Source organism: Triplophysa rosa, unplaced genomic scaffold (genome assembly GCF_024868665.1).
Source record: "Triplophysa rosa unplaced genomic scaffold, Trosa_1v2 scaffold124_ERROPOS103670, whole genome shotgun sequence".
Classification (NCBI taxonomy): domain Eukaryota; kingdom Metazoa; phylum Chordata; class Actinopteri; order Cypriniformes; family Nemacheilidae; genus Triplophysa; species Triplophysa rosa.
Window position 1 is genome coordinate 26,344 of NW_026634122.1, and position 27,587 is coordinate 53,930.

Consider the following 27,587-nt stretch of genomic DNA (forward strand, 5'->3'; position numbering starts at 1 on the left):
ATATATACACATTGCATTACATCATAAACAAAGGATTATTTGTTTTAGCCGTGTCATATGACTCCTTTAAGAGAAATATTCATATTGACAGTGCTATTAACGATAATGTCTAGCTTCCGTTATTCCCCTGCTGCACGTGAATCATTACATTTACATTACATTTATGCATTTGGCAGACGCTTTTATCCAAAGCGACTTACATTGCATTGTATTATACATTTTTTTGGTTTCTGACTATGTGCAATCCCCTGGGATCGAACCCATGACCTTGGCATTGCTAGTGCCATGCTCTAACCACTAAGCCACAGGAAATCTCAGAGGCCTGTTTTTCCAATCTCAGATACTTGTAAATTCCGGTGACGAATGCGGCATTTTTTGTTTTGTTCCAATAGGATACTGTTTTCCTCTGTGTGGGAGCTTTTGTCACCATCATTTGCCCCCCATTCACTCCCATTCTACTGATTGGAAGAAAAACGATACGTGGTATTATAACTCCAACTGCATTATTCTTCAAAAGAAAGTCATATTCAGTTTAGGATGCCTTGAGGGTGAGTAAAACATGGGGAAATTTTGTTTCTTGGCTGAAATATCCCTTTAAGTATTGCACTCAATGATCACAGCATTTTAAAAGACAGTAATGTTGGTATTCAGCTCAAAACAATTAAAATGTTGATTCTGTGTTGATGTTTTGACACTTGAAACACCTATAAAGCAGCTCTGCAGAGAACAGTCGGTGTTTACTGATGTACATTAGTGTATTCATTTGAAACCACTTCATGCATGTCTTTTGTTTATATTATCTTGCAGGTGAAGAGCTCATTTACCTAGACCCTCACACCACTCAGCCTGCTGTGGAACCGGATGAAGATGGTCAGTTCCTGGATGAGTCCTACCACTGCCAGCACCCTCCCTGCCGAATGCATATATGTGAGCTTGACCCCTCCATTGCTGCTGTAAGTAGAGCCTAATGCAGAGGGTTCAAAATAATAGGGTTCACTGTGTGATTATCCTGAGGTCACTGAAATTCCTTGGAACACGCAGCATTATTTGATATGTTGATGTAATTTCAACTGAAAAATGCAGAGCGCGCGAGACATATCAAGTGCCCTCCCCCTTTTAAATAGGTATGCACCAAAATGAAAACACTGGAATACCAAACATGTGTTTTTATCTTACTTAAATTAGTTTTCTATCATCATCTCGTTTCGAGATCCACCTACAGGAAGGGCATCCGTACCTGACCACTGTAGAAGCATCCAATTGCACCAAGTCTGGCTAGACAGGCTACCTTTCCTCAGTTGACATTCGCTTCTCGCGACCTCTTTGCTCCGCAGCGTTACTGTGATTGTCTGACTTCACTTGGCCTACAGAAGGACATATCTTCGATAAGCCTTCGCCAGGCGTGTTGTCAGGATTTTACGGTTGGTTGCGATTTATCTTCTTGGTCGGCTTGCCACCCACGCTTGCCACCTTTTTATTTACCAGGCTGCCTGCCTGTCTCTACGCTCCGCATGGATAAACACTCTGCTCCCCCATCGGACCCGCAGTCGCGTGAATGCCCTGCCGCTTGCGGCTCCCTCATCGCCACATCTATGCCCGGTCCACGGAAACAGCTCCTACCGGTTGTCCCCGCATGCGTTAAGCACATGCGCCATTTTTGGATCGACCAGCTCAACCTAAAGCATGGCTTAGCGGGTCTGGAGGTTAAGGATATGGCAGCATTCGGTATGGGCGACTCTCCCACTATCGAGCCGTCGATTGCTAGACACCTCAACCCCGCTCAGGGTGGTCTTCTGGCTGCCCCCAAGCCAGCACTCCCGAATAAGATTTACCGCTTTACAGCTTCTGTTTTCCAGACCTCGTACAAAGTGTCTGCTCTGTCAGTACGAGCGCTGAATGTTTCCTCCTCTGGTCTGCCCGACAGAGAGAAAAGGCGCATAGCAGGAGCCTCAGTAGGTCCTGGCCAGGCTCTCTTTGGTCCGGCGGTTTCCCTGATGCAACAATGCTGCGATGATAAGGAGGAGGCATTTAAGCGGCCGGGCCACACATACTCCGTGTGCAGTACGTATGCGGTACGTAGAGCAAACACGTATGCAGTACAGATCCGTCATATGCCATTGTGCTTCCACACATACGTTTGTTGCGCGCTAGCGGTCCGCGTCTTCTATGTGATTCAGTCAACAATGGGTAAGTAACTTCCCAATGTTTTGATGATTACTCGAAAAAGAAAAGGTTTATGAAACGCTATTTTCATCATTGTGATTCTTTGTTTTGTTTAGTGCAAGTTGTTGATAGAAGAAAGGCGATCGCGTTGTATCTGTTGGTTGCGGAAAAGAATGAGGTGCAGACTTTGGGTTCACTCTCTGAACCAGCACATAAGACTTGCTTTTATTGCTTAATTAAACAAATAACTAGGGCTGTCAACGTTAACTCGTTAACGCATGCGATTAATTTTTTTCAAATTAACGCGTGAAAAATATTTAACGCAATTAACGCAGCATCCGTTTGTTTTGACATATTTGTCTAGCGTTACATTATGTAATCACGCTCTTATTCGTATACAGGCTTTTAAACCACTTAAGCGCGATTTTTAAACCACTTAAGCGCGTTCAATGAAGATAGACAGCTTCTAAACTGTGGGACGCGGCAAAACGCAACGCGAGGTCCAGTCTGGTGTAAACAGTCATGGGCTGAAGGCTGCGTCCGTGAATCTCTGTCAGACAGCGCATCCGTGTTAAGTTCTCTTTCGTGCTTGAATGGATAAAACCATACAAGATTATGTCAGAGAGCCGCATTTTCTTAAGCAAGACTTCAAAGTGTAAAATAAAATCTTAAATGAATGCAAAGAGTTGTGAAAATGGGAGTGCGGTGACGGTCAGATCTGCGTGCTGAGACAGCTCTTAAAGGGGCCACGTTCTTAAACGTGCTGCTGTGACTCCTGTCACTAATGTTAATCAAAGAACAAAATAAAAGAAGAAATCAATGTGATTTTGTAGCTTTAATGAGAATTCTTCTGCATTTAATTTATAATTTAGCATTAAAGACTGTAAAGTTTTTGAGAACTTCCTTCAATTTCTGTATATTTCATGATAGCTCTCAATTATATTGTTGAATGGCTATAATTAATGTTAAAATAATCAATTTAATAGAGACATCAGTTACAGTACTAATATCAAAATGTTTTCTTTCATTCATAAAATGACGCTGTTAAAGAAATATGTTGTTTCTACATCAATTTGAAGATTAAATGTGAAATTATTCAAATGTAAAAGTATATTTTAAAATATTATTGTTATGTGTGATTAATCGTGATTAATCACAGAAAATGTGTGATTAATCCGATTATTTTTTTTAATCGATTGACAGCACTACAAATAACATAAATAAAAAAGGTAGTGAACTTCATTTATATGCATTTATGGTGAAATTACTGCATTTCTGTGTTAATTCCTGTTAATTTTGAGCATGATACGTGTGCTATTACTTAAAACACAAAAATAGACTCGATGCACTGACGCAACGCACCGCAAATGCAACGGACGGACCGCACCGAACACACGTGCTATGTGACTGATCTAATCCGTTAACGTGAAAAAATCTGGACAGCATACGCGCACTGCACACAGAGTATGTATGGCCCGGCCGTAAACCTTAAAACCCCTAACCCCACCACTTAGGATGGAAAAAGGAAGAGGCATACCTGATATGCCCCTTCAGGGGCTTCTTCGTCCAGGTTCGTGGGTGGCCAGCCCATTGGACGTGAGTGTGAGTTTTCTCCCCCCTTTACCCAAGATGGGAAAGTTCTCAACCTAAGGGCCCCTTTTTTCGTGTTCGGGTGCCCACCCTCACACGCCACAAGTTCAGGTGTGTTCCACACACAATCCCCCTCCCCAGCTCCCTGTTCCAGAGCTGGAGGGAGAATCAGTGGTGACAAGTGCCCTGCCATTGTTGGAAAGTGCTCAACCAAAGCCTCTTCACAGTTTACACAAATCACCCATCGCACACTCAAAAAAGGCTTCGGCCCCTCTGTGTGTTTCAAAAAAACAAAAAAAAACAATACCAAACACCAAGAGTGAATGCTCGGCTCTGTGCAGTCGTTTCTCGGACGTCCCGCATGTCGCCACTAGTCTGTCAGCTAGATTGCGCCATTGCATCACGTATGAGCAGTCCGGTCGAGCCGGCAGTTCTGTGCATCTCTTCACCGTGCGTGGATACACTCAGTACTCAAGTGACAGCTTGGCAGTCTGTGTCGGCACCCGAATGGGTTATTTGCACCATTACGACAGGCTACAGCCTTCAGTTTGCAAGAAAACCCCCGCGCTGCAGCGGAATCCTCTCTTCTCACACAGAAGAGAGCTCCACACACGTTCTGAAAAACAAGATTTCCTCCCTTCTTGAGAAGGGGGCGATACGGGTGATACCCTCACATCTGTGCAACCAGGGGTTTTATTCCCGTTATTTTCTTAGTCCTGAAAAAGAACGGCTCCCTTCGTCCTATTCTGGACCTCAGAGTGTTGAACAAACATTTAAGGAAATACAATTTCAAAATGTTGATGCACGGCACTCTCTCTCTTTCAATTCATCAGAACGACTGGTTCACATCAGTTGATCTGAAAGATGCTTTTTTCCACATAAGCATATAAGTGTGTTACGAAATCACAGTTCTGCCCTTGGGGCTCGCGCTGAGCCCGAGAGTGTTCTGTCTGTGTGCGGAGGCGGGGCTGAGAATCCTCACATATATAGATGTAGTGTATTTCGGGTAAACTATGAGTTTAAACACAGTAACCTACAAATAATTAATGGTGATTAACCATTAATTATTTTATACACTTTACCTGATGCAGCAGAGCTAATAACAGCGACAAAACTAAATACACTCATCCACGAGTGATCAGCAGATCGTATATCAACTCTAAGAAATATTACTCCCCTGGCCTGGAAAAACAATATTCTTACTGTAGTACAGTACCACTTCAGAAATCTTAACGAAATCAAGCAGTTTAATTGACGTTGATATGTGATAAATAAACACAGAAACAATTCGAGCGTGGATACACATGCGGTTTATTTATCTACACTACGGGGGAACTAAAATCAACTAGCTAACACAAACCAAACATTAACAAACAAACGTAAAACAGTAGAGAATGAAAGAAATAGATAAAGCAAAGAAAATGGCAGTATTAAATCAGCTATTCACATCTGCACGAACCATCAAGGACAAATCTCCTTATTTAAAAGGGGCAAAGCTTATACGCAACTGGTTAGCAATAGTTCAGATACTTCCATTGGCTTCTTTGTTTCTCGGGACACGTGCTGGCGCGCGTATCAAAGGGTCCTGATGTGTTCAGTAGAAGGCCGTGAGTCCGTTGATTTAGCAGAAGCAAACTGCCGTTAGAAACTGTCTATGAGGAGAGGCAGGTCTCGAGAGGTTGAAAGAAGACGAGCGAGCGAACGCGCACGAGCGCGAACGCACACGAGCGAACGAACATACACAAAAGAGCAAGCTTTCCTGCGTGTTCAGATGTTTTAACACAGAGGGCGTCACGCCGCTCCAAGGTGGGCGATCCAATGTGATGAGATAGTTTTGGGCGCGAAAACATGTTTCTTTGTCCGGCACACTAACTCATTTGCATTTATGGCCGCCTGGGAGTTTGGAGCAGGAATAGACTTAGAATAGAATAAAATGAGTATGGTATAAAATACATTACTGTGCTATACACCATATTCTAAGACATGAAAAGGGAAACACGTAGATATGAAACATGAAGGGGTTACAATTACATTGACCTGTAGTTTGGACAAGAATGTAAATATACACAGAATACCACTAAGCACATATGCCTTTGAGGTTATAGGTGAAGGAGAATAACATAGAGACAAGCATACAATGTGGAGATTCATGTGTATACACTTTAAACCAGTCTTTTGTGGCTAAGGAAAGAGAAAGAGACATTCTTTTGGAAGAATTTGAGGCTCTCAGTCCCTGGGGGCCACATGGCTTTTCTCACTTTGGTGAACAGTCCTGTCCTCCCCCAAGAACCTCCTTTGAAGTCTAGGGGAGAGTATCCGAATCTGTCCTGGTTTAGATGAAGGTGTTGAGAATAGGACATTTGGCCAGACTTGTTGGTGCCTGGTCGTAGTCCTGCTGAGAGGTTACTGTGTTTTACGATCACAGATGGTAAACTTTGATCCGACCATACCCTACATATCCCCCCTCTTGGACTATGGGGTTTGTAGAAGCTTAGTCGGCTGTTGGTTGTCTGGATTGTAATGGTCGAGGTGACAGGTGGGTCTTACTGGTCCTCAGTGCTGTGGCGCAATGGCAGTAGGTCAATCTCTAGGAGGTTAGGTTCGGGCTCAGCTTGCGTGCCTCTCTTCTCGCGGCTCTGTTTGAATGCCCGAGGAAACGCCGCCGTACACTTGTTCACTGACTCCTGCTTTCTGTTGATCCTTCTGTAAAGGATGAAGGACAAGCCGAGAATAAAGGCATACCCTAATGTGGTGGTATAGACACAGTGCAGTGTCCGCGGCGGTCCAGGACCGGACCACAGGGGAGTTGGCGAGAGCAGACATCTGATCCAGAGTCTGTAAGGCATCAGCGTACTGCTCGTTGTTCAGTTGGTTCCTTACACTTGGCCGGCTGAGACTGGTTCCGAGAATGGAGTTAGGCTTGTATTCTTGTTGGTTTCCAAAACCTCTGTGCCTGATGTCGGTCCTGGAGTGGGCGTTTCTGTCTGAGCTGGTTATCAGTGGCCGTCTGAACCTGTAGAACATGTGGAGGTGTGCTGTGATGCAGTGGTCTGACTCGTGGGATGCTGGGTGGTACTCTACCCGCTTGGTGAACTTGCGTGTGATTGTAAAAAGTCATAGTTGCCCCTTGTTGACCTGGGCACAGGTCACACACAATCTTTCTTGATGTTCTACCCTGGGGAGGTGGCTGTTTTGCGTCATAGTGAGGGTGTGAAGTTTGCTGGTTGGAGCTAGAATTAACTCAACATCTACTGATGTGCTCTGTCGCTGCATGCCAGGGCAGTGCGCCACTTCTTTGTGTGTTAGTGGCTTTGGTGTCGTGGTGTCTGGCCCATGGTGCGTCGTAGGCATACATCAGCATGACCCCCCTTTGTTCCTGGAAAGTTGCACGCCGTGGCGCTGTGTTGTTACAGGAACAGACTAGAGGATTTTGCTTATCAAACGCAGCAAGGTTGGGCATCGTGAAAGGAAGGTGTTTAGCATCGCTTGTGAGCGTTGGTGGTTGCTTAAGCGAAGCTGTATTTTAGGCAGAGCCAGTGTGGGTGGGTGTGATGCGGGCAGCGTGAGGTGGTAGCTGTGGCTTAGAAGCGATGCTTGGGATGGGCGGGTGGGTTTTTGGTGACCACCGGTTGCCACAAAATGCCTCAGTTTTCACAGGTTTACTTTAAATGTTCTTTCACCTTTTCCGCAGAGGAGCATATCGTGTTCCTTTGTGATGACACTAGGTGTCTGGAACAGGTGTTAATGCTCAACTGGCTTATGATTCGCTATGTTTCTTGCCAAGTGATAGCGTGTGAAACTTAGCTTAGCCTACTTTGAGTCTATGCAGGTAAGAAATTGTCTGATGGAGTTTTTTTTGTGAGCTGTTGCAATTTGAAGGATTAATCCAGATAACTGTCACTTGTGCTGTGATGTTTGGGGCCCCAGCTTGAAGTGTTGCAGTGGGACAGGCTTGTCATTTTCCACAAAACACCTGCTCTGGGCGTGCAGTGCCTCACCATTGTGTCGTCGACCATGTGGCTTTGTGTGCATGGGATCTGTGGTGAGGAGGCGTTGACTGTTAGAAACATCACAGGTTGGTGGCAGGTCTCTATGATTACCTTCTGTGTTCTGATGTGAATGTAACATTGCTGGATGGCTTGTGAAGCATGGAGCAGCTCTTGTCATCTGGGTGCTCAGGCTGTGGTAAGAGCCGTGTTCAGCTGGTGCTCGGCTACCCCCCTTTCATTCTGGTCACGCTGTCAGTGTAGACCAGTGTTAAGGCAGTGTTTGGCAAGTCCAGCTTTCAGATGGAACTCCATTCAGCAAGGCTAGATCAGGCATGTGAAGCGCAGGTGCCATTTGGTGTGTACATGGCACCGTCTTGAGCGCTCATTTACATGAGTGGGCAGTTCTTTTAACAGTTCACGAACCTTGTAGGTGGTGTTCTGTGTAGCCCGGGATGCAGCTAGCTTGGGATGTAAGGTCATGTGGTTCTGTGAGTGGGGCCACATAGTTGACATTAGTTCTGCATCATTGTCTTTTGTGAAGAGAAGCTCTAGCACTTGCAGTTGATGGCAGGTGCAGGGCGTTGTCCATCTCCTTGGGGTGGTAATCCGCTGTCATGCTCTTTATGAAGGCATTGTTCAAAGTCTTTGGTAAATGTACTCGCTTGTACAGTATGTCACTGCAAAAGATGACTTATTCAGTAAAAAGGGGGTGGGGCTTCCAGAGTGGGCCATGCTTCACGTATTCCATTGAATATGTGTGGTTGAGGGCTTGGTCACACTGTGTGTTGAGCTGAACAGTGACCCCTTTTGGTGAATGGAGATGCTACAGTCTCATTTATTCACCAGAGTGCGAAGCTCTGGGCTAGTCTAGTCTGGCAGAAAGTTCTCGTACTTGACAGGACCCCCCATGGGGCTGTGAGATTCACGAGAACCAGGAAGTAGCAGTTACAGCAAACTGTGAAACTGCGCGCACTTGACAGAAGAGGAAATGTCTGATGCTGGTGTTGTTGTGCGGAGCGTGGGAACAGTGCAAAGCTGATGTCTGAGATAACTGCCCCTAGTTCCTTTATGGTGCCTGCTATCATCGTGCCACTTGGTGATGTGCCTTTGGCATGTAAGGGCAGGAAAACGTCTGGGTCATTGGCTGGTTCGACCTTGAGACTGAGTTCTTGCGACCAGCTGAGATGCATTGCCAGGTCACAACAGTCAGGCAGGACATTTCAGACGAGGTGGCTGGCTGGAAAGCTGAAGTTCCCGTACTTGAGCCCAATTCTTTTGTAATGGTTAAAGTCTCTTAGAGGCTCAAAACAATTCAGGTCTTTGCTGGTGAAGAGAGGGCGTGTGTCCATCTGTGATATGTACATGGGGTGTACATGCTTGTGGAGCTGTTGGTCAGGTTTGTGGGAACTTCTTGTTTCAGTCATACCTCAGTTGATGGCCGCATGTGTGTGTCTCGGCTTGTTCTGGGTAGTCAGCCGTCTGCTGAGATGCGGTCTGGGTGCCATGCTCATCTTGTGTTAGGATGACTGTCTCTGTGGTCGACAAGCAGGTTGCAGAGATCTGGACGTTTTCTCAGTAGGAGGGCATTGATGAGGGTTATTCGTTTCTCATGCCACTCGTGGTTGAAAAGAGTCTGACTTGGATTTTTACATCCTCCTGTTGAGGTTTCTTGTAGAATCAGCTCCTTTGATGTTCTCAGGATCTCTGCTAGTTCAGACGTATTTGCACAGTTTTGCTCTCTGGACAGGTGTCATCCATGGTGTTGAGATGAATTCCTTGATGACTGTTGGGCCGGAACAGGTCAGTGGCTCCTAGGTTGCCAGCTGGGTTTCCACGGGGCACCGTCTTTCGTGTCTGACGAAAGTGGTCAGCTCCATGTTGTCTCGGGGCATCCTGTCTGGTGCTTGGCTGTTCCCGGCAGGCTGTAACATCTGCTGAGTCTCTGCTGAAGATCTGCTGCTGTGGTGCACCCTCCAGAGTCATTTCTTTGTGATGTGCAGAGATAGGCAGGATTTAAACAGTCTTTATGGAGGCAGCGCTATGTTCTCTGTAGGTCTTATGGGCTGAGTTCCGCAGATATCTTCGGATATCTTGGTGGAAGAAGGTCGTGGCGCTTACGTGATGACTCACAGTGTGATGCGGATTTCTGAGGCAGGAGAGTTTTGTGTTGAAGTTTTATTCCCTTTCAGCCTGTTCCGTCCTCTCATGTAAGCTCGTATGCTGGCTGTAGCAGAGGTGTTGTAGCTGCTGTAATCCGCTTTGACAGTTTCTGACTGCTGGCATAGGATGCTGTGGTCCTCTAGGCTGGAGGTGATCCTAAGCAGGTGATCTGTCTTGTGTGGTCACACTGGGCTGTGTTCCCGCCCGAGAGTCAATGTTTTTCAGGTAGGAGTTTGTTGTGGCCCCTTGCAGTGTTTAGAGTGACGGCCTTAAGTGGTGACAGCTGTCATGTTTCTGGCCAGCTTGCTGGGGTCTGTGGGGACACGCAGGGTGTGTGTCTGCAGGTTCTTCTGGATGATTCCTGCCCCACCCCTCTGTGTTTGCTGGCTAGTAAGGTGTGAACAGTGGGCTTTTGCTACCCCCCCTTTTGCAGCTTTGGGTTTTTAGCTGGGGAGGCTGGACAGGAGAGATTCTGTTGCATTCTCCTGTCTGTTCACATTGTAGTCTGCAAGATAAGTTCAGTTCATTTTGGTACCATTGCTGAGTCATGGCTTTGACTTCAGCGTGGACTGCTTGCAGATGGCCTTTATAGGCTTTGGCCGTGGAATTGTATTGCTGTCATCCGGGGCCATTATGAAGAGAGCTTCTGCATGTTGGAGTTTTCCTACCAGCTCCTCTCTGACATCTGCTCCAATTGCTCTCTTCGCTCAGTCTATGTTGCAAAGGACTCTTGTAGCTTTCATCTCCTCCTGTAGCTCCTGGTCCTCTTCATCCGCTGTCATTTGCAGGTCCAGCTGGTCTAGGCGGTTCTGCACGTGCTCCTGGCTCTAGTAGGACGATCTGGCCGTGGTCACCGATGATCCTGACTGTGCACTTCAGATGAGTTTGTTGGCTCTCTGTAGTTGTAGTTGTTGCTCTGGTTTAGATCGTGGTCCCTTCGCCGGTTTAGGTCGTCCGACCAACAGCTCTCAGCGCAGTTGCTTTGTGTAGATGTTGGTCCCAGGCAGGAGTCCGTCGCATCGCTTTGCCTGGTCTCTAGCTGGTCTGGCAGGTGACAGGACTGGATGGTCTGGACATGCTGGCGCACTGGGGGCAAGGGAGAAGAGCACAAAGTGGCCAATGCAAGTCCCTACAAGCTTAAGTGAGCTCTATAACACTTATATGTCATGTGTTGTGCAGCTTACTGGGGTGAACAGTCAGTGGCGCAACTTAAACACATATTTATCCTGGCAGTGAATTGGCCGGGTGGATAGTAGGTGTGTGTGGGGGTATGTGGGTACAGGGAAAGAGTCTGAGCAAATGTGTCGATGGGTTGAAACTTAGGGGGTCATTTTACTGACTGGGGTAGTTTACTTCATCAACACATTACTGAGAATTCCCTGATGGCCCATGCAGATTCAGTCTTCTAGAAAACTAAAGGTAAAACAGGACAGGATTAAAACAAAAATTAAAAGATAGAAGAGAGAACAAAGAGGGTTGCCTTACTTGGCTCAGCTGGTTGGCAACACTAGAGTTATGACGGGGCCTGCAGCTAGGGGCCGCTATGGTGTCATATAGGCTAGGGAGACAGCTAAACTCAAAACAACAGGGACAAAATAAACAGTTTAACAGGGGTGGAAGGGAGAGTTCCTACTTCTCTTTCCGCCTATAGCAACTCAGTAAGGGCTGTACCTTATTTAATCGACCTGGGCGTGAAGTGAGGGCTTCCAGGTGGGTACCAGTAAAGCAGGTCCAACTCTCCGGCCTTTCTGGACACACAGCGGCAGACCCCTCAGGTCCCTTGCCCTACATGCCACCCAGGTGCGACCACACAAACAGTCACAACTCTCAGCCCAACCTGGCAGTACCAACTGACGGGCACAGAGAAAATTGGGATTTTACCCGGGGATGCCACTCGCAACAGACATAGCCCATAGGCTTTTCTTTCCACTAAGTGGCACTTCCCGGCGTTATATACCCCAAAATTGCTGCAGTGCACCAGTCAGCGCTATTGGTCCCCACTCGCACCGGAGTGCCAGTGGCTGAAATCTCCCTGCGTGCCGTCACCTAGAGTGCGGGGACTGAGGTATCCGAGGCTATCCGCCGCCAGTGCCAGGCATGCCAGGACAGCCAAATCCGCCCACCAGATACCACCGAGGAGAGAGACGTCACTTCACTACCCAGGTGCCTTAGAGGAAGTGCTACCGATAGGGAAACACAAAGGCTGAACAGGGCTAGGGTTAATGGCATAGCTGGAAATAACCCAGAAGAGAAAAATAAAAGGTCAAAACTTTAAGATTTGCGAGCCCAGTGAATTAATTAAAATCAAATTTAATTAATTATGTTCCTAGGTAGGGAGCAGTATAGGGAATAATGAGAAATTAAACAAAAAAGAAACATACAATATTGAAATAACTGAAAACAAAATTAAAACCACGTAAACCCGAAAACGAATTATTCTTATAATAATAATTAATTAAACTGAAAATAAAAATCAAAAGTAAATGAACAAAATAACTGAGAAATCAAAACAACAAAAACGGAAATGAGAGAAGTTAAAGAGGGAAAAGACTGACTGAGAGGACCCACAAGGTGGCGTGGTTGAGCCACGCCAAAGGGAAGTCAGGGAGGAAGGGGCAGAGTTAGGAAAATATTAGGCACTTCCAACACACTGCCCTCTGGTGTTAGTGGGATGTAACACCCTACCCTAGACTTCAATGCGATTACGTCTCACATTTAACTCTCGTTTTACACAAAGACTTCAACAATCACTTAAAAAAAAACATTCCAGCGGCAATTGCTGTTGACAAGAATTTACATCAAGAATAACGTAAAACACAGATTAAATAATGAAATTCAAACTGGGTCTACAAGAAAATGATGTTACAGCATTTGACGTCAAATTGATATAAATTCAAATCAAATTGCCCGCTGGGAAGCGTCACGGATGGTGACGTTTGATCTCGGCGGATTCGAGTTGCGCGTCAGCTCGCTAGATGCCCTGACGCGCGGCAGGATTTATTCGCTGCCCAAACACTGAGTTAAAACACAGTAACAAACAAACAAACACAACGGGATTTCTTCGCCGTCGTACAATTAACTTAATCAAGATTTTTATCACACTCCCCTTTAAACGGTCGTCATCTACTGTTTAACTATACAATATACAGTAAAATACATATACCGTGAAACAGTATCCTTCCGCCTCGTCTGCTCAAAAAGAGGAAGCAAGAAAGCACGCATTAGTTAGCTAGTGTAATGGTTAAACTTCGAGGAGCGGTGTGTCTTAGATGAAAAGCATTGGAACACGCAATGCTTCCATCTACACAAAATTCGGCCGTACATGAACTAGGGAAGAAATTCGCTCCACTATTTCCTTCGCGCTAACAAGAGGATTTCTTTGCTCAGATTAGGGCGGTCAAACGATATCGCGACTCTCTATAAAAGATTACAAAAAGACTTGTTTCGGCGCAGTAACTTAAGGGAGCGAATCTCGCTCTACCTTCTTCGCGCTAAAAGAGGATTTCTTCGCTCAATTTAGGGAGGTTAAATAATAGCATAGTGCGCTATAAAGAGATTTCTTCGTCTTTATATTGTCACTAACTCTATGACAGAGGCTGAGGTTTTCTCTGCGAGAAGCTCAAGAGTCTGCCAAGGATAGGTGGGTGGGTCCACACATCATACATAAAGTGCCATTTAAGAGAGTATTCGGTTTCGATAACACCCATAGAAACACATGAATAGTCACTGAGTTCTGCTCACAAAACAAGGTTTAAAACTGCCCGCCCGCATTCTCCACCAATATATGTAGTGTATTTCGGGTAAACTATGAGTTTAAACACAGTAACCTGCAAATAATTAATGGTGAGTAACCATTAATTATTTTATACACTTTACCTGATGCAGCAGAGCTAATAACAGCGACAAACTAAATACACTCGTCCACCAAGTGATCAGCAGATCGTATATCAACTCTAAGAAATATTACTCCCCTGGCCTGGAAAAACAATATTCTTACTGTAGTACAATACCACTTCAGAAATCTTAATGAAATCAAGCAGTTTAAGTGACGTTGATATGTGATAAATAAACAGAAACAATTCGAGCGTGGATACACATGCGGTTTATTTATCTACACTACGGGGGAACTAAAATCAACTAGCTAACACAAACCAAACATTAACAAACAAACATAAAAACGTAAAACAGTAGAGAATGAAAGAAATAGATAAAGCAAAGAAAGTGGCAGTATTAAATCAGCTATTCACATCTGCACGAACCATCAAGGACAAATCTCCTTATTTAAAAGGGGTAAAGCTTATACGCAACTGGTTAGCAATAATTCAGATACTTGCATTGGCTTCTTTGTTTCTCGGGACACGTGCTGGCGCACGTATCAAAGGGTGCTGATGTGTTCAATAGAAGGCTGTGAGTCCGTTGATTTAGCAGAAGCAAACTGCCGTTAGAAACTGTCTCTGAGGAGAGGCAGGTCTCGAGAGGTTGAAAGAAGACGAGCGAGCGAACGCGCACGAGCGCGGACGCACACGATGGAACGAACATACACAAAAGAGCAAGTTTTCCTGCGTGTTCAGATGTTTTAACACAGAGGGCGTCACGCCCCTCCAAGGTGGGCGATCCAATGTGATGAGATAGTTTTGGGCGCGAAAACATGTTTCTTTGTCTGGCACACTAACTCATTTGCATTTATGGTCGCCTGGGAGTTTGGAGCAGGAATAGACATAGAATAGAATAAAATGAGTATGGTATAAAATTCATTACTGTGCTATACACCATATTCTAAGACATAAAAAGGGAAACACGTAGATATGAAACATAAAGGGGTTACAATTACATTGACCTGTAGTTATGACAAGAATGTGAATATACACAGAATACCACTAAGCACATATACCTTTGAGGTTACAGGTGAAGGAGAATAACATAGAGACAAGCATACAATGTGGAGATTCATGTGTATACACTTTAAACCAGTCTTTTGTGGCTAAGGAAAGAGAAAGAGACATTCTTTTGGAAGAATGTGAGGCTCTCAGTCCCTGGGGGCCACATGCCTTTTCTCACTTTGGTGAACAGTCCTGTCCTCCCCCAAGAACCTCCTTTGAAGTCTAGGGGAGAGTATCCGAATCTGACCTGGTCAGTGATGAAGGTGTTGAGAATAGGACATTTGGCCAGACTTGTTGGTGCCTGGTCGTAGTCCTGCTGAGAGGTTACTGTGTTTTACGATCACAGATGGTAAACTTTGATCCGACCATACCCTACATAGACGATTGGCTGATCATAGCTGATTCCAGGGAGAAAGTGATGGAAGACACACGCCGTGTGACCGCTCACATCACCTCTCTCGGCTTCAGAGTGAACGAGAGCAAGAGCAACTTCTCTCCGAGTCAGATCACTACATTTCTGGGTCCGGAGCTGAATTCAGTGACAATGCGTGCGCGTTTATCGCGGGAACGTGTCCTCTCCTTCATGAATTGTCTCTCACAATTAAAGGAAGGAGCGAGGTTGCAGTATCACGCGTGTCTCAGGTTACAGGGTCTTATGGCATCAGCAATTCAAGTTTTGCCTCTGGTCCTTCTGAGGATGAGGGCTTATATGAAGTGGGTCTTATCTCTCCACCTCAGCCCCCTGCGCGATCTCAGCCGCGCCGTAACAGTGACGCGCTCGTGCTTAACAGCGCTGCGCTACTGGAGGAAGGCAGAGTTTTACGCTCATGGGACTCCTCTAGGAGCTAACATGTTGCGGAAAGTGGTTACGACAGATGTGTCCCTAACAGGATGGGGTGCTGCACAGGAGGGCAGAACAGTGAATGGTGTTCGGCCAAACACTCTTCACTTAGCCCATATAAACTATTTGGAGCTCCTCACTGTGTGGAAGGCTCCGAGACATTTTTTGCCCCGTCTGCAGGGGCATAATGTGCTGATACGCTGCAACAATACCACTGCATATATAAATTGCCAAGGGGGCATGCATTCCTCCAAGCTTCATTCTCTGGCTCACAAGCTGTTAGTATGGAGCAGGCAACATTTTCTGTCCATACGAGCCACCCATGTTCCGGGTGTTCTAAACAGGGAAGCAGACCTTCTATCGAGGGGGAATCCACTCTACAGAGATTGGCGCCTCCACCCTCAGGTAGTGGGCCTCCTGTGGCAGAGATACGGCCAGGCGGCCGCAGATCTCTTCACCTCGCACAAAAATGCCCAATGTCCTATGTTCTTCTCACTACGGGATGAGGACGCATCCCTCTGCGTGGACGCGCTGGCCCACCCGTGGCCACGAGTGCTGCTCTATGCGTTTCCTCCTCTCTGGCTGATACTGCCTACCCTGGCCAGGGTGAGAGATCAGAACTTGTCTCTTATCCTAATAGCACCCAGGTGGCCAAAGCACCGTACGCTCTGCAATGGCCCCTCCCATTACACACGGACCTCCTGTCCCTGGCTAACGGCAAAATCTACCACCCCCACCCGGACAGGGTGGCTCTCTGGGCCTGGCCCGTTAGAGGGCAAACTTAAACACATTGGTGCTTCCCTCTCGTGTTACTAAGCGGGTTTCCATCACTCTGGTTTTATTCGCATTTTGAAGTTTCGCATCAGAAACGAGTGATGGAAACGGCAAATTTCGAATTAAAAACCCTTAATTCGCAAAAAAGTTTTTACGCTCGCTTGAGGTGGTTTTTCTTTTTTGCGAAAAAAGGTTAATGCGAATAATGGGAGATGGAATACATTCCTCCAAAAAGTAGCGTAACTGCACTATGAGACTGCGTAACCTGACTAACCAGACTACCGATCTTGTGACACAGCATCAGAAATGTTGTGATGGTCATTCTTAAACGCCTGAGCAAAGTCGTCAAAGTATTCTGTAATTGCCTCTTAGAACTGTCACGACTGTGTTTCCCAAACAGCAGGCATCCACAAAAGCACCGCATTTATTGTGTTTCGTAATCGTCTGCTTGCGCAAGTTTTATTATATATGAAAATTATTATATTCAGTGGCTTCTCTTAATTTTCTTACTGATATTTAGTAGCAGTTTATTAGGAAGTGACGGTTGACTAGTTGGATGGAAACGGTGCTTATTCGAAAATGTTTTATGCGATATTCCAATTTTGCGCATAAGCTAAATTCGCAACTTTGGATGGAAACCCGGCTATTGCCACTATTCAGAATGCTAGAGCCTCTTCTACGTGGTCTCTGTATGACTGTAAGTGGTGTGTGTTTGATGAGTGGTGTAATGGGCGCAGGTTGATATATTAGTGCTCTGTTGCTGATATTTTATGCTTTTTGCAGGACTTAATAGATAAAGGAAAATCATTTTCCACTATTAAGGTCTATTTAGCAGCTATCACTGCTTGCCATGTCTGGTTCGATGGCACATCTGTAGGGCAACACCCTCTCATTCGCAGGTTTAAATTGTGCCAGAGTTTGACTTCTCCATTAGGGTTGGGTACCGAAACCCGGTGCCAATATGGATAAAGGGTTTCATTCAACCAATTAAAACATTTTAGTGTAAGGATTCACATTTATATTTTATAACTTGAGCCAATGAAAAATAAACAACTTTTCTTTATTAAAGTTGTTTATTTTTCATTGGCTCAAGTTATAAAATATACAGTTAGGGCCATAAATATTTGGACAGAGGCACATTTTTGGTTATTTTAGCTGTGTATCAATATGTTTTCGAGTTACAGTTTTATAATAGATATTGTCTTAAAGTGCACACTCTCATCTTTATTTAGAGTGTATTCACATCCAGATTATCTGAAGGATTTAGGAATTACAGCTGTTTAATATGAAGCGCCCCCCTTTTTCAAGGGACCAAAAGTACTTGGACAGTTGAATAAAACGCTGTTTTATTCACATGTATGGGCTTTTCCTTAAATAATTTTGTCATAAATGAAGCATGTTAAAGGTCTGGAGTTGATTCTACATGTGGTGTTTGCATTTGGAAGCTGTTGCTGTGAACCCACATCATGGGGTTCAGTGAGATCTCCATGCAAGTGAAACAGACCATAGTTAGATTTTAAAAACACTACACATCCGTCAGAAAGATGCCATTAAGAGCGGCCAAATCAACAATTTGGGACATTCTGGGGGAAAAAAAACACACCGCTGAGCTCAGTAACAAAACAATCCTAGGTGTCCATATGAGATCAAAGTGGTGGATGATGACATTATCCTCTCCATGATAAAGAAAACATCTTCACAACTTCCAGACAAGTGAAGAATTAATCCGGATGCTTCTGTCTTCTGTTACATCACCAAAAAAACACCAGTGACCCAGTGCCTGAGGACGTCATGCATGGAAATGGAATCACACTGCCTGAACACTATTTTACTGAAGATGTTGTATGCTCATATCATGAGATATTCCAAGCCTTCTCCATATCTTTTATTCTTTTTAGTCTTATGCAGTCTGAAATTAATTTGATCTCCAAAAAAATGCTTTCTAGAGCTTGTTCGGCTATTTCAGAAGTCTAATCTACCCATCCTATTCTTGAGGCTTTTGCACCTTGTTGTGAACCCTCTCTATTTTTTCCTTGTATTCTCTTTATTGTTTTGATTGACAAACATTGACATATTTACCTCTTGGAGAGTGTTCTTCACTTGTCCGGACGTTGTGAAGGTGTTTTTCTTCATCATGGAGAGGATAATGTCATCATACACCACTTTTATCTCATATGAACCTTTGGGAGACACTTCGCTGAAACATCTGTCTTTCAAGACAGCATGTTTCTGACTCTGACCTCTGCCAAACGTGTCAGTGTTTTGCATGCACTCTCTGTTCATCCCTCATGCACGAAATTCCACCTCAGTGGAGATCAAGTTTTTCTTAGGCCTATCTCGGTCTTTATGCCTAAATACTTCCCAGCAGTGAGGTGAGAGGTGATAGAGCTGTCCGCTTTTCACCCACCTCCTTTTTCCTCTGTAGAGGAATAGAGGTTACATGCTTTGTGTCCTGTGCGGCCCTGCGTGTTTATATAAACCGGACTAAGGCTTTTAGAAAGAGCGAACAGTTCTTCATTTCCTGGGCTCCACCACACACAGGGAATCCCATTTCCAAACAACAAATAGCTATGGCATATGTATGTGGGAGTGCAGCCCCCAGGGGGCCTCAGAGCTCACTCTACCAGAGGTATGGCTGCCTCATGGGCTCTGTTCAGGGGAGTTTCGCTGCAGGACATCTGTGCCGCAGCTAGTTAGACTTCTCCTCATTTGTTTGTCAGATACTACCGGCTGGATGTTACCAGGACCCCGGTAGCTCATTCTGTATTAGGGGTGGGCTCATCATAGCCTTCCTTAACCCCGTTTAAGCTTGGTAGGTTGAGCGTAGGTGACTTAAGTCACTAAGCTTCTCGCCTGTTACATATACCGGCTTTCTCCTGGCATCTTACATTTTTTCTATGTGCATTGCCAGGATCACTTATGTGTGCATGCTATCACATGTCACCCGTAAATCTTTACTTAGCTCCCTCACTATGTGTCTGGATTGCTTTTTGTGACGTGCCAGGCACCCCCATTCGGGTGACCGTCCTCTGGCTTGCGGAGAGTTGAGAGATTTGCCCTCATTTACGTGAACGAAAGTCGGAAACCTCAGATAATACAAATCCAACACATCTTATATAATGGTTAAACGGATCGCGAATGATCTGTGATCCGCAAGGATCACGCGCACCCACGGATTCGGAACGTGCATGACCCGTGGATTCATCATAGTGAAAGACAGTTTAACACGCGCTCTCTCTCCCTCCATCAATCCCAGCGAGTTCAGCATTCACGGATGTAGTCTTTAACTTTAACCGCCGCATAAGGCAAGTTTTAAAGTGAAACTAATGTTAATTCCAAACGCATATGACGCATCTGTAATGCAAGCGATCACAATAAAGCTGTTTAAACTGTCGCGTTTAAAATCAATGAAGCACGTGCTGCGTGCCGTGGAGCTCATTCTCAACCCAGTAATGCAATTGACAAGAAAGACAATCGAGACACAGCAGTGAAAGTGCTAAAACCTTATAGCATCTGTCAGTCTGATCCCTAGACATGCAGTCTGTCAAGCTTTTTACGCATGTATAGGCATATACTGTAACTATACTTATTCATTGCATACTGTCTGTTTTTAAAATAATGCACATATAATGTAGCCAAAAGGTCTCTGTAAATGGACTTAATCTGTTGATATATTCAACACATTTTCTGCCCATATTTAATACAACTATGGTGAGCATTTAGTTGTAGCTGGAGGGTAAACAGTAAACACTGTAACATCGTTCTAGCAATGTTAGTGTCTAGCAATGTTAGTGTACATGCTCATTTTTAATTTGTTGTGTATTTTTATTACTTAATAAATATTTTTAATGGAACATTTTGTTCTTTAATGTCATCCACTGGTGTTTTGTGGCTCTTTTTTAAAAGTATCGATTTAGAAACCATTTAGGCACCGGTACCATTTTAAAAGTATCGATGTGGCACCGGTATCGGAAAAAAACCAAACGATAACCCAACCCTACTCTCCATGGTGCTGGAGGCTCTGTCTCGTCGGCCCTTTGAACCTTTGGGAGATACTTCGCTGAAACATCTGTCTTTCAAGACGGCATGCTTCTGGCTCTGACCTCTGCCAAACGTGTCAGTGTTTTGCATGCACTCTCTGTTCATCCCTCGTGCACGAAATTCCACCTCAGTGGAGATCAAGTTTTTCTTAGGCCTATCTCGGTCTTTATGCCTAAATACTAAATGACCGTCCTCTGGCTTGCGGACCCTTGTTGAGTGTATTGGGCAACCGGGGAGCTGTCCAGTTCTCCCATAGGAAGATCTAGAAACGAGATGATGATAGAGAACAATAGGTTACTGTCGTAACCCCGGTTCTCTGAAACATTGAGTAGAGAGTGTTGTGATTATTTTTGCTGTGAAGAATCACTCTCAAAGCTGTGGGTTCCATTGCCAAAGGATGACTTTAATATCAAAGATACAAAGCTGAGTTGCCTGCAGAACAACTGCTCAACTCTGGTTGGGGGAAAACCTTTATACTGTCCTTACGCCCACGCACACACACCTAAGTTATCGGGGTTACCATTATAATTTGAAACCGATGTATGACCTCAGCATTCCTAGCTGGTGAGGGGGGTTAATAACAAGGACTCTAGTATTTATGACTAGGGATGAACTAACAAAGGACTCTGGTATTTACGACTAGAGATGAACTAACAAAGACAAGACCTTATTTAGAGATAAACTTCTAATAGTAAAACAATGGGTAAATGATTCCGTTATACTTTGGTCAAATAAAATCTTCAACATTTCCCCCTTTGAGACGGTTACATCTCATTTGACTGGTTTTATTCAGAGAATTTCTTCATAACTTGGTTTTCTTGATTAACCATCTAATGACTAACTAGTCACAATTTCTCATTACCAATAACCAATTATGTAACATTTCTCTGAAGTGTATCAGAACCAAACCTCTTTTTCCACCATTGACTAGGAGAAAGTAAAAGATCCTGATAACAACAAAAGATTATAGTTAAGAAGAATAAACTTGTTCAAAGCATGTGCGTGCAATTGGTTCTGCTCTTGCCTGTGGTTGTCACAGTTATAATATATATGAATATTAATATGAATATTAAACAAAATGAAGATAAATAAAATATGCTTTTTAAACGAAATAAAATATGCATAATATGACAATTATGTTACTAATACATGTGTTTAGCATTCATTCATTCATTAGAGGTATTTGAAATTTCATCTACCCGTTGCAAATTCAATACTGTGTTGTAAAGCAAATCTTGATAACATTCTTGTTGAGTCAGATTCATTTTCTCATCATCATGATACCTTAACATTTCCATTTGTTTAACAGTGGCTTTGATAATTAGGAATTTTAATAAAGGTAATGCACAGCAAAATAATAATCTTCCAATGCCAATTGTCACTCCCAAAAGTATTCATAATTTGGATAACCATGCTCCCCTTTAGGGCTGGGCGGAATGACGGGATATTCCTTTACCGCGGAATGAATTGTCAACCATAAGAGATTTTTCTATTCCGTGTATTCCGCGGAATGTAAATAAGTAGGTGTAGCAAAGCTCAATAAAACGGAAGGAAGGAGGCGGGAACCGGCAAACATTTAACAAACTTTAATGAAAAATAAACAAACAATAATACAGAAGTAAAAAGGCCGGCAGCCCCTCACGGACGACTGCCGGCCACACGAACATAAACGAAACTTAACATTTCCGGGCCCGGTCCTCTCTCACCGTATTCTCCTGCCGTTCGTCATTTTATGCTTCCGCTCCTCCGTGAGAGATACGAGGCCGGAATGACGCCCAGCTGACACTCATTATCAATCGCGTCCCGGCCTCGCTTCCTCCTCCCACGGCTCTCGTCACGCCTCCCTCGTCACAGTAGGCATGGTTAACTCGGCGCTCTGCAAATCGGGCGTCATGATGAAAAAAACATGTGAATTAATTCACCGATAACAAATTAACAAATCAAACATTCTTTTGACCTTCTTTCAGTCTGTAGTTTCTCTCACCTGCAGTGCTCGTGCAGTGGTGCAGTGATCTGCGCGTGCATAGAATAAAGCTCATTCTCAGGTATTTCAGAAGACAGGTCGCTTTGTAAAGCTGTTAATAGTTTTAATAAAGTTTAACTTTAGGCGAGCCAAGGCGAAACTTGCGTTGTTACGCGCGATGATGCTCGCCAAGTGAGCGCTGCCACTGGGAGACGTGTGTGGAGCTATGGTGTGGAGTCACCAGACAGACACTCGCAGTGCGAAGACAAGCGCGAGAATAAACAAACCTAAAGACAGAGAGTCGCAACACACTAAAAGTGCGCATCTGATAAAGAGAGAAGCGTGATAAAGACCTACAGTACAAACCCCATGAACACCAGTTTATAAGACCAGTCGTATACATTGCTCTCATTGTTTGTGCATATTCAAACTTCATTGTCATACTTGTTGGCTATCTTCCTACTGTATACATATGATATAGCTAGAAGATAAATATAAATTAATAATAAATCTCATTATCAGAACTTAATTTGATATCTTTATTACATTTTCATAACTTTCCTACATTTTAACTATATGGTGAGCATTTAAATGAACTGTAATATATAAATAAAGGAAATCAATCTAATACCTAATTTTTCTAAGATATAGAATTAAAATAGTAGATTGTTACCATGAAATATATCGTTACCGTGAAATAAAACTATTCATTCCGTGAAATAGATTTTTGGTCATTCCGCCCACCCCTACTCCCCACGATCCTAGCTTTAAATTAAACCAATGCCATATTTTTTCATGCCTTACAGCAGTGGTTCCCAACCCGGGGGTCGCGACCCCCACTAGGGGTCGCTAAAGGTTTACGAGGGGTCGCCAATGTTACTTAAATTTGAGAGTTAAAATAGGAAGCATTTTTATGTAAAACCATGTTGATTATTCTAGTAATGTTCTCTTATTATATTAATGAAAAAAGAAGCAATTTCTTAATTTTTAGATGTGTATTGCTTGAGTCGGGAAAAGGCGGAGTGTGACTTTAAAAAAATACGCGGCAAAATTCATATGTCAGACTGCCCGTTGTACAGCGCAACGCTCAAAACAAGGTAAATAGTCAAAGAAAACGAACGAATATGGCAAAGCGCAAGTTTAAGAAAAAGTGGAGTCTGTTGTTGTAAAGAAAATCTATTCTGAATTGTTTCATATTGCCCTAACTATTTTATTCAGCTGTTTTTGCATTTATTAAAAATGTAACAATTGAAATGTATCGATTGTATTTTCTGTCAGTATGCAAAATGTGTCTGAGGGGGTTTGGGGGTCATTAAGGATTTTGAATGTTTAAATAGGGGTCCCCTGGAAAAAAGGTTGGGAACCACGCCTTACAGCATTAGTTGCCAATTCTATTTGTAATTCTTTGAATTTGGTCAGGTCGTTTGCAAATGTTGCCATTCATACTATGGATTACTTTGTGCCGTTTTCCGCAAAATGTTCAGTTCAGTTTTTTGTTCATACGAAATGCTATTTTCCTCCATATTAATTAAGGGAGGTGGAGTGATGGTGTGGCTGAGAGTCTGTGTTATGTGCGGCGGTGGTGTTGACTGTAGCTTGAACTTGCAGCAAGTATATGATGATCAAGCATGTTCTCCTTGTTTTGTTCGGTTCATTGTGCCACACTTAGCACGTCATTGCTTTGCCTTTTGATATTCTTATCCATCTATTCCAAGTTGGTTTTCTCCTGTTCTTGTTTTTTCTTTGTGAACTTTTGTGCCTGGTTAAATGATGCCAGGTGTTGCTTCCTTTTACTTGGATGGCCGTTGGAGTAGCTGTCACTACTTTGAAGCTCCCTCTCTCCTGGATTCGTTTCACTTCCTCCTGGATACCCTAAGTACATGTGATCCCCTGGGACAATTGGACATGTGGTCTCAGTCTCCTCACACGTCTCCTTTCTCTTCTCCTGCACAAACAAAGCTTATAGATTGCAGTTAGTTTTCTCATATATGATCTCAATTCCATTTGTAATTGTTCTAATGGGAGTCCTTTGTATGGGCCTCTGCTGCATGGCACCGGCATAGGTCGACCTGTAAGCATTTCATGTGGTGTTAAATGCGTGTTTCTGTTAGTTTGCATGCGATAGCTTATTAGTGCAAGAGGTAAAGAGTTTAGTATTTTCACATATCTTATTGAGCTTGGCCTTGATGATACCATTGGTTGCTTTAATTACAGGGAAAATTGAGTGTTAGAATAATTGTTTATTTCAATTAGTACTCCTGTTTTTACAAGCCCTTTAATAGTGTATAATTCGCACTGCATTCTTTCATCTCTGCAATATCTCCAGACTTTGCCTTTCCTTGCCTAACACAATCATGCCCTCATCACTTCCCCTTATGACTACTGTTACCTCATTGGTATCAAAATGAATCTCTTCATCACCTCCAATACATTCAAAACTCAGCAGCTCGGATTATCATCCGAATCAATTTAACAGATCATGTCACACTCCTACCCACACAGCTCCACTAGCTTTCTGTTCTTCACCAGATCAACTACTACAAATTCTTTAGTCAACCTTCAAAGCCCTTCATTATTTAACTCCCTTTCACCTTTCACACCTACACCTCACCAAATATACTTTGTTCCTTCACGGCTGGAGTTTATCTATACCATAATTCAAATCCAGCACCATGGGGGTTAGAGCCTTCAGATGCTCTGCCCCACGTCTTAGGAATTCTCTCCCTCTACATATCCGTCAACTGGATTCTCTCTTTCAATTCAAATCAGGTTGGCATACCCTACATCACTTAATTGACTGTCAACTTTATTTTTCGAAATAAGTTTTAATTTTAAAGTTTTTATTTGTTTTACTTCTTGTTTTTACCTATTATTTCATTGTATTATTGATAAATTGTTAGACTTGTATTAATAGTTCAGTATTGATACTTCACTGTGGATCATGTGTTAATATAAATTATATTTGCTTCTTTTGGTTTATCATTACTTCCTGGAGAGTTCCTAACAATAAAGTTCCACACAAAATGTTAATGTAGTTCTTGTCAGCGGAATGAAAATTAATGAGTTTACTGTTGGCTCCCATTGGCTTTGTGCAGCTTTTTTCATCATCAGTTCTAGATCTGTTGTTTCCCAATTTTTCCCTACATATAAGGATATGCAGTATGTAGTACAGAATTTGCTACGCTGAAACATTTGTTTATAAATTCATTCGCAGTTATTTTATAGCCGTTCATTGTTTACCTAGTATGATTTGAATTTCTCAGGGGGTCCTCTATCATTGTACAGTGGAATTCTGATTTCGGTAACTGTGCTGAGTTTCAGTGAATTTACCCCATTTATCAACTGCCTGCCTTACATCTTTCTCCATCTGTCCTATCCTGTACACGTTTGCTTTTCGCACAGTGTTCATCATTTGAGTTTCTTTCATGTCTATGTCTATATATACTTCTGTAGAACGCCAAATTTGAAGACCCAATTTACACAATACATCTCTTTCTAACAGATTAATAGGAGTCTGATTTGATATAAGGAAAGGTTGGTCACATCTCGTTTATTTTTTTTATATATTTACACTGGGCTTTCCACATATCCTTGTTTTTTTTCTGTAATGGTTTTATTGGGCTTTGACCTGGACCTCAAAAGTCTACTATCACCTCTCCCTTTCACCCTCAGGCGGCTGTTTCATGGACTGGTGGGGGCAGTCTTTTCTGTTCAGGCTGTCCAATATCTCATTGTTCCCATCCATTTTCTTATTGAGCCTTGAATCACATGGTGCCAAAAACTTCACTCAGATGTGCCATGGAGTTTAAGTCTCTGTTTTAATGTCTCTGGGCGTGTATCTTTGGGTTTTCTCTTTCTCAAAGCTGTTCCCCCTTTTTTTCTTTTTGTGTCCTTAGGGTCCACTATGGCTTGAAATTCAACATGCAGTGCTTGCTTCACGTGCATCAAAATAGTCCCATTCATGTAATGAGAGTCCACATCTCTGTCAAGTTCCGATGTTAAAGTTTGCCCTTATTTTCTTAATACCACCTTAATCCAATTCCCAGCCTCTCTGTGCATGTCAGGGAGGTGAGTGACCATTAGCCTCTCAAGGTCCGATGTGGCCCAGTACACACACGGTCTCTTTGTAATGTATCTTTACTTCAAAATAAAAGTTTCTCAGTCAGTGGTTTAAAATGATCTATATCCTGTGACACCTTCCTTCCTTCATCAAATGATGGCTCTTTTTCCCTTCCTCCCTCTCTGTCTCTCTGCCTTCTAGTGGTCTGCTTTTTTAAATTATTCATGTCTTATCCACAAACTTTTCTATCTCCTTAATTTTCCTGTTTAACTCTGGCCCTAATAACTTTTGCTTTTACTTTTATTTCCTATTCTATCCTTACTGTCTGCTTTTTGGTCTTACATGGCCCCATCTGTCTTTCATCTCTTAACTCCAGAGACTTTTACAATTCCTGTGAGTATTGGAAATTTGACCTTCAGAGGTCACATAAGGAGTGGGGTCTGCACACACACCCTCACTTTCCTTCTGTTTCTTCTTGGATTTTTTCTTGCCTGTTTAAGTAAAATTTGTCCTTCTTTCTTAAACAATGATAACACTTCTTGTTCTTCTTGTTCTATTTTTTATCTGTTTTCTGTTTTATTTTTATGGTTTTTACCCATATCTTAAATTTTGTGATTTTTTGACACAAAGCCACATCAACGGAACCTTATTTTGGCCAGTTCGTGATCATGTTTTTGTTCTCTTCTGCCATTTTTTAGAGAGCTTCTTTACACAAGGGATATTTTAATCCCAATATTTCAACAAGCGTGGCTGCCATGACTTTTTATTACAAAAAACCTTAGCTTTTTAAATAGTTATTGCTTTTATTATTATTTTCTCTATCTCGTTTTCACCACAATCACTTTATAGTTTATTCTCTTATTTTCCCAGCTCTTACAATCTCCCAAATAGTCAATTCACCACAGATTCTCCAATTGTTCTTGAAAGGAGATTTACTTTCGAGCACTTTTATATCCAAAATTGTCAACTAACAATATTAACCACTTGACACTTTTCCTTTTTTGGTTAAGCTTTCTCATTTGGTTCAAAATCATCCTTTTACCAATCATTTAGTTTCATTATACAATTTTAAAAGTGGATTTATTCTCCACCATAGTAACTTACTTTTCAGCTTCAATTACCTATA

At 43.2% G+C, this 27,587-nt stretch overlaps 1 protein-coding gene across 3 annotated transcripts in view; it reads left to right on the forward strand.

Moving 5' to 3' along the window:
- Positions 1-27,587, forward strand: part of atg4b (autophagy related 4B, cysteine peptidase) — a 58,447-nt gene that overhangs the window by 18,112 nt on the left and 12,748 nt on the right. For all 3 annotated transcript variants that reach the window (XM_057326709.1, XM_057326708.1, XM_057326710.1), the window contains one exon: positions 808-953. In XM_057326709.1, coding sequence (XP_057182692.1) covers positions 808-953 — 146 coding nt within the window. The remainder of the gene's footprint in view (positions 1-807; positions 954-27,587) is intronic.